Here is a 13709-nt window from a genome sequence, read left to right as displayed (position 1 = left end):
CTGCTTCACCTTCGTAGGGGTTCTGTGGATAGCCCGGCCCTTCTCCATGACTGCTTTGTGGCTCCTCCTGTCCAGTCAGTGCGGTAGGCTGACCTCAGAGACCCTGGCATGACGTTGTTCAGTGACTTCTGATTCTCAGCATAGCTCCGTCTTAATAAACCCCTTTCCAAAATGGCTTCTGATTGATCAGTCCCAGGTATGGTGGAGGCTGCAGTGAGTTCCTTCTCCAACTCTAGCCTACACATTCGGAGTACAGGCCCAGGCCGTATTTGCAATTTGTAATACCAGGGGATTTTGTCGGGGCTGGTGCTGCGCACCGAGGCTTTGCTTTTCCTGGGGGCTTCTGGCCCTTTCCGGGCTTACCTTGCGCATGTGGGGGTTAGTGTTTCTGATTGCTTTGTTCTTTTCCCTGTGTTGTCTTCAGTTTCTCTGTACTTCCTAGTTTTCCTGTTGACTTTTTCTTGATTCTCAGAGCTCTGCTTCTGTTTTCCTCCCCGAGGTTGCTGCTTTCCAAGTTTCTTGATTCCAGGTTTCACAAGGCTACATTTTCCTGCTGGTCCATCATTTTTAACCCCCTCCAACTGATTTACTTTTTGAAGGAATGAATTAGGGGAAAAAAACCCAGGCAAGGGAAGCATGGGGGGTTAGAAAACACATACACTCACGGGCTGGAGATGTTGCTCGGTGTGGAGCACTTGCCTCCTGTACACAGGCCTTGGATTCAATTCCTAGCCCTGAAAAGAAAAAGCTGTTCTGCCAGTTTTTAAGATAATCGTAACTGCAACAGAGAATCCCCTGAAAAAGCAATACAAGTTTGAGATCGAGGTGCTCCAAGCTGAGGATTTCTGTGCGGCGAGTGGAATTGAAGGTGCGGTACTGGTTTTGGACACCTCACTGGGAGCGGCACAGCGCGTGCTGCTAGCCAGACTTGAGCAGGAGAGTAGCCATGTGGCCCAGGTAGACGTAGAGGGAGTGTTTGGTTTCATGTGTCACCTGACTACCGAAGTCTCCCCATGATGCAGTGCCGGGCGAGGTCGTACACTTCGTCAGACTTCCCACTTGAACTCGTTCCTCATCACAAAGATCTTAACCTCACTCCTGTACGTGGTAACCTGTACATCTTAACCTCACTCCTATACAAAGATCTCAACCTCACTCCCATACATGTCAAGCGAGAACACTTGATATGTGCCCAGGTGGCCTTTTCAGTGTTACAGCTCTCTGGTGCCTGAGCAGTGCACTCTTCCCAGTTCCGCTGCATCTTTTCCAACGCGTCTGTGTTTTTGTCACTGCCTCGCTGTTGCACCTGGTTACTGGGGAGCAAGAGCTGCTGACGGTAACGGTCTCCCCTGGGGAAGTGCAGCCCCGTCGCAGGCCCAGGGGAGCTGTCATCACTGTGGAGGCCGTGGGCTGCATCCGGTATATATTTTAAATGTATCTTTTCCTTTTCTATTGTTTACTGAAAGAGTATACATTTGGTTGCATTTATTCTGTCACAACTAGAAGTAGGAGTCTTGGCCTACAATTTTATTTTCAAATGTTTTTCACCCAGCATTAGCCTGAGATGCCTAATGCGTGATTGCCAAGTAAATGAGCCTGTTAACTCTTTTTTAAAAATTTTAAAGGAACTAATTAGTGTACAGTGTTTCAAACATGTCATTATGAAACATTAAATAACTGCCATGTTTTTCCCTTTTGTGTAGTATCCTGTTGCCTGCTACAGTTAAAGGGAGGATGCTAGATGCGTAACTTATTAATTGTTAAATTTCTTACTTTTTAGACCTAAAGATTGTCTTCGGTCTATTATGAGGAGGGTGAACCACAAAGACCCTCATGTTGCTATGCAAGCACTGACTGTAAGTGATTCTGTTTTAAGCTTACCAGAAAATTCTCTGTCAGCGTTGATCCCTTTTAACTTCTGATTTTATGCTTTTAGCTTCTAGGAGCATGTGTATCAAACTGTGGCAAAATTTTTCACTTAGAAGTATGTTCAAGAGATTTTGCTAGTGAAGTAAGCAACGTATTAAATAAGGTAAGGAATGTTATTTCTAGAAATTAAGGTTACCTTCTTTCTTAATGTGTTTTGTTGTTCAGTCCCTCACATTTTAAATCACACAGAACTGTAGGATTATTCTGTGCTTGTGTTCATCTGCCCCCACCCCGCCTTCTAGGCTGTGTCTATCCATTATATAAGCAAGATTTTGCTAGAGGCTACAAATCCATGTAACTTTGAAAGTTGGCATTTTCAAGCCATATTAAAGTGTAGGTAGCTTCTTGTTTATATCATTCCTTCCATCTAAGAAAATATTTATCTTTCTATATCTAATGAAACAATAATACAGGTCTACTTTAGGCATTTTTGTTTTGTAGACAGAGGTATTTTCTGAATGTGGAACCCTTCAGAAGTACTGCCAAAATGTAGAACCAGAACACAAGACTCTTGACTGTTGAATTTCTATCTTATATGAATAAGACCATGACCCATCAGGCTTTTCAAACTGTACTGTTATTCTGTCTGGCCATACCTGCAACCGGAGCTGGTACATTGTGCTTACAGGGCATTGCTGCCAGAGATAGCCCCAGAACATCCCGAGATGGGGTGGGGTGTGAGTTTAAAGAAGGACTCCCTGAAGCCAGGGTGATGGGTCCAATGCATTTGTTTGTGGCACTTAGGAACTGAGGGCTGCACTGTCAGGATGGACAGTGAACAAGGTATTCTATGCAAGTACATCTGTAGCACACGGATGTGTTAGGGAGTTTGTATGAGAATTCACCTGCTCAGGGCTAGGGCAGCTCTCTTGGTTTACCAACATATTTGATCTTTTAGTGTGTCAGGCAGCAACAAGTCGTCAGTGGCTGGGAATGTTCAGAGCCCTGGCTTTGGGTCAGGCCTATAGAGGAAAACATGTAGCTGGCCAGGCCACAGTCCAGGTGCTCTGCATTTCTCCATCACGGCAAGAAAGGAAAACGGGCCCTAGGGGAGCCCACATGTAACTGCAAGGAATAAAGATTTGCATCCCACAATTCAAGAAGCTTTAAAAATTTAAATTAGTAACAAATGTGTGAGTTTTCCTCATAAAAATTTATATATTTTAAAGGTAATTATTTCTGGCTTTAGAAATTTTTTAGCATAAGACATCAAGAAAAAAAATTTAAATATTAAAAAGGAAATGTCTCAGGTGTTTTTGCAAAAACATGAGTAGTGCCAGGTTTTAGTAGAAAAAAGTGTCACAGAAATTTGATAATTTAAAATTTTGTGCTTTTTAAACATGATTAATATGATAATCCTTTTTGTCTTTTATAGTTATTTTTAGCTATTTTCTAATAATTAATAAGTGTTATCTTTTCCTGTCTTGAGTGTTTATGAAGAGATTTTAATATTGTTTTCTATAAGGTACAATATACAAACTTAGGTAGTGGTGCAAGCAGCTGTTTTGAAAAGCAACTACATATAAGTGAGTGGACTTTATTTTCCAAATGTTTTACAATTTATGCATTAGTTTTATACATAATGGGGTGAAATATTTTGAAAAACAAGGTTTTTGAGAGATTAGCCTGTAAAATCCCACAAACCAGGCTTCAGAAGATTATCGTGAGGAAAACACAACATTCATGAACACTAAAAATCAGGAATTAAGACTAAAAGAGCTGTACCATTTATTCTCTCACTGCAGTAATGTTTCACTGTTCTTCCAAAAGCAAACCAAAATGAACTACTTTTCCTTGTCTTCTTAAAGAGTCTGTTTACAGTCAATACCTAGGAAATAGAAATTTTCATTAATTTTTTTTCTGATGTCTTAGGGTCACCCTAAAGTATGTGAGAAGTTAAAAGCTCTTATGGTTGAATGGACTGACGAATTTAAGAACGATCCGCAGCTTAGTCTGATATCAGCAATGATTAAGAACCTTAAGGAGCAAGGCGTTACTTTCCCAGCTATTGGCTCTCAGGTATTTTATAAAGTTGTGTATGCTTCAGTTTCTCTAAAATAGCTACATGTACTGGAAATTTTCTTTTTTCTTCCATTCCTAGGTTTGTTACTCAGGAGAATTTTTGTTAATCATAATCTAGTATTTAAAGGTGAAAGAAAATGGTACAGTGAAATTTTAATATGTTCCAACTTCTTTTTTACTGTCTCTTCTTTGTAAATGAAGTGATTTACATTTTATAGTTTTTATATGGACAAGATGTCTTTACTGTATCGGATAACACTACCAGTTAAGTGCTCTTAAAGCTACAATTTTATCCACAAAAAATGACAGCTTAAAAATGAGGGTATTTTTAAAATTTAGAGATGAGTTTACATGTTTTATTGAGTAGGAAATTTATGAAGACCTGAATTTTATTTTCATTTTAAATTTTTTATTAGTCTGTTGCGTGCATTATGTAATGATCGCATTACATTCCTGGTGGGGAGGTGACATGTACGGAACACATCTCAGTTGTTCTTTCAGCTGCCCCCGCATCTCTTCATCCACTTCCCATTTGAAAGAGATCTATCTCCCTACCTTATATTATCCATCTTTTATCTTGCTCTTTATTTGTATTTCGGGTTTCTCATATAAGAGAAACCATGTGATATTTGAGCACATATGTCTGATTTATTTCACTTAACGTTATGGTCTCAAGGTGCATCTGTTTTCCTACGAATGACTCAATTTCAACCTTCCTTATGACAGAGTAGTACTCCCTTGTGTAAAATACCATGTTTTCTTTATTTCTCTATTGATGGACATATGGGCCAGTTCCAAGATGTGGCTGAGTTGTGAGTTTATGAGTTGTGCTGCTGTAAACATGGATATGCATGGATTGCGGTAATGTAAAATGACTTTAACTCTTTCAGAAGGATAGCTAGAAGGGAAATAGCTGGGTTGCATGGAATTTCTAGTTTTAGTTTTTTGAGGCATCTCCATACTGATCTCCATGGTGGTTGTACTGGTTTGCACTCCCACCAGCGATGTAGAAGATTCCTTTTTCCCTGCAGCCTCACCAACATTTGTTTGATTTTTTTGATGGTGGCCATTGAAAATGGGAAGAGATAAGAGGGGTTAATGGGAAGAGGAGCACATGAGATACCTTATTTCTTACTAAGACCTGATCAGTGCACAAGTCTCCATTCTCCCCAGCAGAGTTAGCTGAAGGGTTTACTCTCCCCTCACACCTGACATACAAACATACGTGATTGTGTAATGGGATCACTCTGAGAGATGTCATATAGGAACAGGTGACCATTCCATAGAGGCTTAAAAGGTATGGTAATTTGGTATACTTTCTCTCTCCATGATATGTATCAGGGCATATTACGAGTAGCCTGAGCTCTATGTGGAACATTGTCAGCTGTTCAGGGTTACCTTTGGGCCGCTGACCCCGTTCAGGAGTCATCTGGAGTATCTACTTTCATCCAGATCTGTCTAGATTTTCTTCCCAAGGTATTCACATTTTCTCTTAGTGCTCTTGAGATGTGAAGATCCAGAAGTATATCTGAAAGAAGAGGGAAGCAAATTTTCATTTGAAAAATCATACTATGTCTTTGAGAAGTATTTGTTCATAATTGGCTTTTACTAGGAATGATTCTAAGGGTGTGCAGTTAAAGAATAATTTTATGCAGAGTAACCCAAGATAGTAAAAATCCCTTGACAATAGAAAGAATGTTTATTTATCAAAGAGTAGGCTCAACACAAAGAATCAAAGAGCGCAGACGTTTAGTGGAATGGCATTTAGTGTTAGAATTTGTTACACAGAATGTGATGCATTGGCCAGCGTCCACCTCACCTGGAAGCATGTTAGGATGAAGCCGTTCAGGTACCACACTCCATACTGTGGACTCTCGGTTCGATGCCGCAAGGTCCCAGGTGACTGAGTGCATTTGAAGTTTGAGAAGCAGTGCTGTAGGTACAGCTTTCAGTGCAAGCATCAAACCATGTTTCACTCTACAAGTGGGCTGGCTGTTAGAAGGCGGTAATCATCGTGTGACATGTGTGCTTGCTTGGTTAATCTAAAATGTTAGCTGTGGGAACAACTGTAGGGGTCCTCTGATCTAATCATCTGATTTTACTGATCAGGAATGTGAGGCTGAGAGCAGTAAAGGAACTTGCCCAGGGTCGTGGCTTGCAGCTGACAGCTGGAACTAGAACACAGGCACGCTGACTCTTGGTCCATCGTTCTTGGCACTGCCTGGTTCTGCCTTCCTTTTGATAGAGTTTAGTAGAAATGTGTCTGTCCCTGCTGGACTTCAAAGGGTAAGAAGTACAGTCAACAATGGCAAGAGGATTTCTTTCGTTATTCTCTTGTTCGAACTGTTTAGGACAGAAAAGACTAATAAGAAAGTTAAGATTTTTCTTCTTTTCAGCTACATATTATAAAATATGCAAAAGCTAATTTTGTTAGTTGTTATCTTGCAGCCACAAGGAATATTTGAATACCTGTAATCCCAGCACTCTGGGAGGCTGAAGCAGGAAAGTTGTTCAAACCCAGCCTATGTTCAATTTCCAGGACCCTCCTCCCAGTAATAAGGAAAGAAATTATATATAATTTCAACTGCAGAACTTCGTCTAGATTTTAAACCCACTTAAGTTGCTTAGATCATCATTATGTTTTTATCAGGTTAGGTTTTTGTCAGCACATACTGAAAACATAATTTTCTGAGTATTTATTTTTCATTCAGGCACAGAAGAAAATAATGTAAAAATATTAAGAAAATTTATGCTTGAGTATCTACCACCGTGAAAAATGTGAGTTGGGAGCATAACTCTTGCTGCAGCTTGTTTTTGCGCTCCCTGTCAAGTGACAGACAGTCCTTCAAGGGCCACAGAAGATCAGGGTGTCCGGTGACATTCACCAGACTGAAAAAAATTCATACAAATGATAGAAGCTGTCTCAGACTAAGTATATTTTCAATTTTCAAAGTATATGATAGTTGTGTTTCAGAGATTACAGCTAGTGATGGTTCAGAATTGAGAATGCTTAAAGTTATATTAAGGGAATTCCAAAAAGTGTTTTTCTTATCAGCTTTTCTAAAATCAGTTCCTGTGCATTCATTTGACAGTACAAAATACAGTAAGTGAAGAATACAGGACTGTTCTTTACAGTAACACTGAGTGTTTTGCCTTCATTACGTTCAACAAACATTTATTGATTGCTTTTAATAGTTAGCAGCATTCCCTCAAGGAGCGTGCACTTCAGTTATAGAGACAGAGAAGAAGCAAGATAATTCCAGTAGGAGCTGGGATAGAAGCATGGTTCGAAGCGCTACTGTGTGACTTTTCTTAATTGTTTGCTCTGGGGACTGCAGATGTGGTTTGTAACGGTGCACAGTCTGCATCATTAATATTTGTCATTTGATGTAAAATATGAAGACCTTGCAACTGTGTAGGTCCATTGACTCCCAATCTCAGCATCCTTTGTGCTATGACTGTGAATTACCTCTGCTGACCTTATAGACCCTTGGAGATAATGTTACACCATTGCTTTAAACCTGGATGGGTGTCATCTCATCTTATTTTGGAAGCCGTTTGTGTTAATCTAATCTTCCATATAGATGGAGAGGCGCCCATGAAGTACAGGCGCTATGATTATCCTCAAAGAGGCTAACCTACCTCATGTTGCACTGCTAGAAAGTGGTGTGGGATTTGAACCCATGTTTGATTCTATATTTCATTCTTAACCACCTTTATCAGGGTGTTATCAGAGGAACACAGGAGGGAATGCTTGGTTAAAAGGTTTAGGAATATTTCATTGAGAAAGTGATACTTTAGCTGTTTACTAATTCAATAAGGGAAAAAAGTGTGGAACAAAGGGAGTCTGAAGAGGAAGCACATTAGGAGCAGACGTGTGTCAGAGGGGAGCAAGTGCCTGTATGTAGACTCAGAGCTGCCAGCAGTCTCTGGGAACTGATAGCAAGGTTGAAACCGAGGCTGGTAAAACAGGTTGGATTCTGATTTATGTTCAGTGAGTGCAGAGACTAAGGCCATGGAAATGATGAGTCTTGGGAGCTTGTCATTCCAGGAGTGTGAACCAGTTTGTCTGTTTACTAGCACGTTGCCTCAGTTACAAAATATCTTCAGTATAGGCAGTAACATGCTGTCAAAGTTAACTGTGCATTTTGGTTTACAAAGTAGGATTTTGTGAGCATTTATATTGTTAAGTAGAAATATGGGTTCCTAAGAATAATATTCCGACTTTTGATCTGGAAGGAAGCAGTAAACTATAACTTGAATAGGCATTACATGTTTTAAAAAAACTGCTTTTAAAATAATCTGCTCCCCTTTCCTCACTCCTTTTCTGTTTTTAATTTTTTTTTTAAACTTTAAATTTCCTGTAGTTTTTTTTTTTTTTTTTTTTCTGATTTGCATGCTGTTAAACTATTTATACAAATGTAGGGGTATGTATTTGACCTGTGTCCAGTTGCTCTCAGTCATTTTCTCCTAATGAATTTCTTCTTAGTGGTGTAGGCACTGTTTATTTAATTGTGCTTAGGCTCTACTTTTTTTTTTTTTTTTTTTTGCTTTTTAAACATTTTAATGTTTATTACTACATGCTTGCAGTACATGGTGATTACATTGATTGTAGGGAGTCTGTACATGTACGTGATATGTCTTAATTCTTCGTATGTCCCCTTCCCTTGCTCACCCTCCCCTCTTGTGGTTTGCCCCAATTCTGACTCTTCCCTCTCTTCCAAGGAGGATGTCATCCAGTTTGGATGTCTGTCTTCTTCAGAACTGTGTGGTCGATGGTGAGAGATTAGGTGTGAGCACAGGAACTGGTGAACAACCCTCAAATATTGTGTTCTTTATTTTTTATGCTAGGCTGCAGAACAAGCCAAAGCAAGCCCAGCTCTGGTAGCCAAGGACCCTGGTACTGTGGCTAATAAAAAAGAAGAGGAAGATTTAGCGAAAGGTGGGTTTTGAACTCCCTGATGGTGCACAGAAGATAACTTCCTAGCTGAGTATTATTTCCCTGGGATATTTGAACGTAAAGCAAGTAGAAGTTTACAGCTAAAGCAGAAATCTCCTTGGTTCCCTTCCTGGTGTCATGTCTTTCCTCTCTGAGAGGCATCTGCTGTGTCCTACGGCAGTGTGCTGATGCAGTGTGCTTTTTCCGTCCTCTCCCTGTGGACATTTTTCTGATTGTTTTCACTGTAACAAGTGTTAAAGTGAACACTTGCGCATGTTCTTTGTGAATATGGTGAGACTTTACTATGTGTGACTGAAAGTGGTGTTGCAGGGTAGGATAGGTCTCTCTTCAACCTTGCTAAATGGCTATATGGCTTTCTTCTTCCATCAATGATGTATGGAAGCTATTGTTGCTATGATGATCATTTTTAATCTGACAATGCTTGGTATTAATTTTTCTGTATCTGATAGTTTCGGAGTAATAGTGAACTATTTTTATTTTTTATATCCATGACTAATTGTGAGGTGGATCTTTTTTTGTATGTATATTGACTATTCTGATCTTGTCAGGTGAATTGTCTTTTTTTATTGTGCTTTTATTTTGATGATAATATGTACAAGTCTTTTAGATATTAATCTATTGCTGTTGTTTCTATTGCAAAATACTTATCCTGAATCCTTACCTTATATTTTAGCCCTGATAATTGTATGCTTCATAAAATAGAAGTTTGAAGGGCTGAAGGTATGGCTTAGTAGTAAAGCTCCTGCTTAGCATGCATTGATCCTGCATTCAGTCTCCAGGACCACCACACCCGCAAAAATTTAATATTACGTGGGTTTTTTTTGTTGTTGTTGTTTTTTTTGCCATGTTTTACTTTTTGAGGATATATCTTCCTCATGGTCCTAAAAGATATTTTCTTATATTCCCGTAATGGGGGAGAGAGAGGAAAGGCACTTGAGAGGGATCTGTTAGGTGAGGTTAGAACCTATTACATGACAGTTACCCTTGTGACAATAAAATTCAGGTTCTTATTCCATACTTTTGTGATTCTTATTAAGTAAATCTATAGCAGGGTGTGGACCTCTTGATGCTGGGGTGATTTTGGTTATCATTTTGTGAGTTTAAATTCTAAGAAGGTGAAAGAAAACCTAAAATTTCCGTTGTTAAGTTAAAAAAGAAGTACCTAAGAGTTTTTTTTTTTTTATTACCTAGAGTAAATTATATCTGTGTGGTAAAAATAAAAATGTGATGTTTTGTCAATTTATTTTTAAACTTTCAATTCAAAATACGTGAATACAATTGACAAAATGAGTTTTGTTTACTCTGTTGTATCAGGATATATCCAAGTTTCCAGCTGGAGTTGAAAGACTAATACCTTTCATGTTGAGATATCTGTTTGTACTTCTTTGCACTGTTAGCAAGATGAACATTTTGGGTCTTTATTTTCCAGCCATTGAGTTGTCTCTCAAGGAGCAAAGGCAGCAGTCTACTACCCTTTCCACTCTGTATCCAAGCACGTCCACCCTTTTAACCAACCACCAACATGACGGCCGGAAGGTTCGAGCCATATATGACTTCGAAGCTGCTGAAGATAATGAACTTACTTTTAAAGCTGGAGAAATTATCACAGTTCTTGATGACAGGTAATGGCGAATTGTAAATTGAACATTCATGGACATACCTAATACTTTCGTGTTTCATGTTATTTTTGTTGAATGCAGTGACCAAATCTAATCAAAGTATTGACTCGATGTTTTCTCAGAATGACAGCTGATTTGCTTTTGACCTGCTGTGTACATTCTTACTCTGTAGTTTCATTTTTTTCTGTTATACTATTTAAATAGTTTATTTGTTTTGGAGGTCTACTTTTATCTGTTCATTTTTGGTTTCATCTAATATTATAAATGTTAAATCAACCAAGAAGTTAAATTTTAGCAACTATACTGAATTTGTAAGAAACGCATAGTCTTTTGATTTTATTTATACAGAACAATATCAACATGTGGGAGAGAACTTTACGTGAAGTTATACATTTATATTATAGAGGAAGTGGTCCAGTCTATCAGTTTTGTTTTTAAGCTATAACTCTGATGTTGCAATTGAAAATGAATTATTACAGATTATTATTACTAATGATGTACTGAAATTTGCAAATGGTTTTAAAAAATAAATTCAGATTGATTTAAGGTTATTTCTATAGTGTCACTTCCTGTGTTAGTCTTGTTGCACTGCTCTAACAGACGTGCATAGACAGGGTGGTTTTTAAACAACAGAACTTTCTCATGGTTGTGAATGCTGGAAAGCCCAAGATCCAGGCCACTAGGCTTCCTGTCTTGTGAGGACCCTCTTCCTGTTCATAGACAGCAGTTCATTCACTGCCGGGACATGGCACTCTCTCAAGTCTCCTTATAAGGTAGCTACTTCCATTCTAGAAAGTTTTGCCTCCATGACCAGACGAACTTCCAGAGGCCCCACCTCCCAGTACCATGGCCATGAGGGTTAGGATTTCAGCATAGGAATTTCAGGGGGGCAAATATTCAGACCATAACATTTATACTTTAATATGTTTTCTTAAGTGAGGAAAAGCAGCTGTAAAGCTTGAGCTGGTTAACCGGAAATTGCACAAAACCTTGGTTATGTGTTGTTTGATAAAATACCCACTGCATGCTTGCCAGCCTTCCGGGCACTGGGCATTAGGGGCACAGTGGTAAAGTAGGCGTGGGTGTACACTAGGGAGTGTTCTCTTTTGTTGTTGTTTTTTTTTTTTTTTTGGTTTTTCTCTGGTACCGGGAACCGAACTCATGACCTTACGCTTGCCAGGCAGGCGCTTTTGCCGCTGAGCTAAATCCCCAGCCCCTAGGGAGTGTTCTCTTTGTGAGTGTTTAGTGCGAAAAATGGTGTCCTTTTCATATGTGTTTTGTTAGGAAAAAAAAAACCTTGTTAATATGTACTAGAAAGAGCAGTGGTTTAGGAATGAAGGTTTACATCTATGCTAGAGCCCAGGGTCTACCTGAAATTGACATGTTTTGAGCAGAAGAGCCTCTTTTAGATGAGAATTCACAGCTTTTATTAGATTCTCAAAGGATTCATTAGCTTTCAAAGAGATAGAAAACTAATAGTTTTCATTTGCTCTTGAGGGCTCACTTCTTATTTGTAATAAATGCACATTCAGTGAGTCCTTTACTGGGTTGTTGTGGGATTCCAATCTGGTAATAATTTAAATACATAAAAGAAAGATTTATAGAAATAAAAGCTTATAGGAATCCTTTCTGTTTTGTTTGTTTTTTTTTTTTTGTTTTCTGAGACAGGATCTCGCTATGTAATCCAGGCTGGCCTCAAACTTGGGGAGATCCTCCTGCTTCAGCCTCCCAGGTGCTGGGATTACAGTTGTACACCATCGTGCCCAGCTCTGGGAATCCTTTTTATAGTAAACTGTTCCTTTTGTTTATCATAGTGATCCAAACTGGTGGAAAGGTGAAACCCATCAAGGCATCGGGTTATTTCCCTCTAATTTTGTGACCGCGGATCTCACTGCTGAACCAGAAATGAGTAAGTGCTTTTCAGTGTGTTGATGAATGGCAGGTAACCCATAAACTTCTACTTAATTAACTTTCTGAAGCAGTGACTCACGGATACTAGTACCGCCCAGGCCCCCCCCTTAACACACACCCAAGTGTCAGGGCAGATTATTTATCAGAAAAAAAATCTCTAAGAACTGAAATCCTCTACCAAGATTAACTTTACACACATAGTGGACTTTTAAAAATTATCTGTATGTATCTGAATACATGCCACTGAACAAGTACAAATCTATTAAGTGTTACGGAGTTACTAGGTTTTTTTTTTTTAATCAGCTGTTAGAAGTATAAGAATGCACTATAATCTCAAAGGGTTTTCCTCCTCACAGGTCAGGGCAGTGTTCTAGTATCTTGCCCTATGTTTGATAGCAGGAGGCTCAAAGCATCATAATGGTCCTAAGCCGCCATGTCTGATGTACAGGAGCAGTCATATTGACTGATATTTAAATAATTATGGTTTTTTTGTTTGATTTCTAAACTTTTGCTGATGAGGAATGAACTAAAAATAAAACATTTATTTCTAGAAAAGCTCATTTCTAGAACGTTCACTTTTGGAGGAAAAGCGGTACCAGTGGCATCCGTGATACCTGCAGGAGGTGTAACTTACTGTGTTCTGTTAAAGCACTGGGAGACAGTTAGCTCCCCCTAAATGAACTTCATAGTGGTGAGCTTCGAGTCATCAAGATCTAAGTCGTAATCGCCCTCTACTTAAGTAAACAGAAAAGCTTGTGCAAGCCTTGAAAGATTTATATTAATGATTGAAAGGTTTCAGATTTTTAGAGTTTTTATATATAAGTCAGTAGGTTGTAGTTCTGTGGCAGAATATCTGATTTCATCTTTGTGCAGTGTCGGAAGAGATGAAAGAAAGTTATAAATCACAAGATTATTGGTTCTTACTTAGTTTATAAGAATTTGAAGAAAGGACTTTGTCTTGGCCATCTTTTTTCCCCACATTATCCAGTAATAGACCACATAAGTATCTACAGGAAAAGTAATACATACACACTATTGGCATTGAAGGGACTTCACTGCGCTGTGAAGAGAAGGCATTACCTGGAAATTACAGATCTGTAAGAAAGCACCGTCTTCTCATAGTTACAGCCACTGTGTTCACGTTACCTTTGTAGAAACAGGTTCCTGACATCCATACTTCTTATCAGGGTCCTTTTTCTTAGAACTTTGTGTAAATGGCACTGTGTAGTATGCTGTGGGTGTGTGTTGGGTGTGGGGTGGTAATTGGG

At 38.9% G+C, this 13709-nt stretch overlaps 1 protein-coding gene across 1 annotated transcript in view; it reads left to right on the top strand.

Annotated features, from left to right (window-relative positions):
* Stam (signal transducing adaptor molecule (SH3 domain and ITAM motif) 1) overlaps window positions 1–13709 on the top strand; it is a 59116-nt gene that overhangs the window by 28962 nt on the left and 16445 nt on the right. Inside the window, exons 3-8 of the mRNA XM_005386961.2 lie at window positions 1781–1856; window positions 1937–2032; window positions 3802–3948; window positions 8803–8893; window positions 10341–10533; window positions 12345–12439. Of these exons, the coding sequence (XP_005387018.1) occupies window positions 1781–1856; window positions 1937–2032; window positions 3802–3948; window positions 8803–8893; window positions 10341–10533; window positions 12345–12439 (698 nt within the window). The remainder of the gene's footprint in view (window positions 1–1780; window positions 1857–1936; window positions 2033–3801; window positions 3949–8802; window positions 8894–10340; window positions 10534–12344; window positions 12440–13709) is intronic.

Source organism: Chinchilla lanigera, unplaced genomic scaffold (genome assembly GCF_000276665.1).
Source record: "Chinchilla lanigera isolate Chin_1 unplaced genomic scaffold, ChiLan1.0 scaffold00028, whole genome shotgun sequence".
In the NCBI taxonomy this organism is placed as follows: domain Eukaryota; kingdom Metazoa; phylum Chordata; class Mammalia; order Rodentia; family Chinchillidae; genus Chinchilla; species Chinchilla lanigera.
The sequence above is the reverse complement of the archived record's forward strand: the minus strand, read 5'-3'. Positions and strand labels throughout refer to the sequence as shown.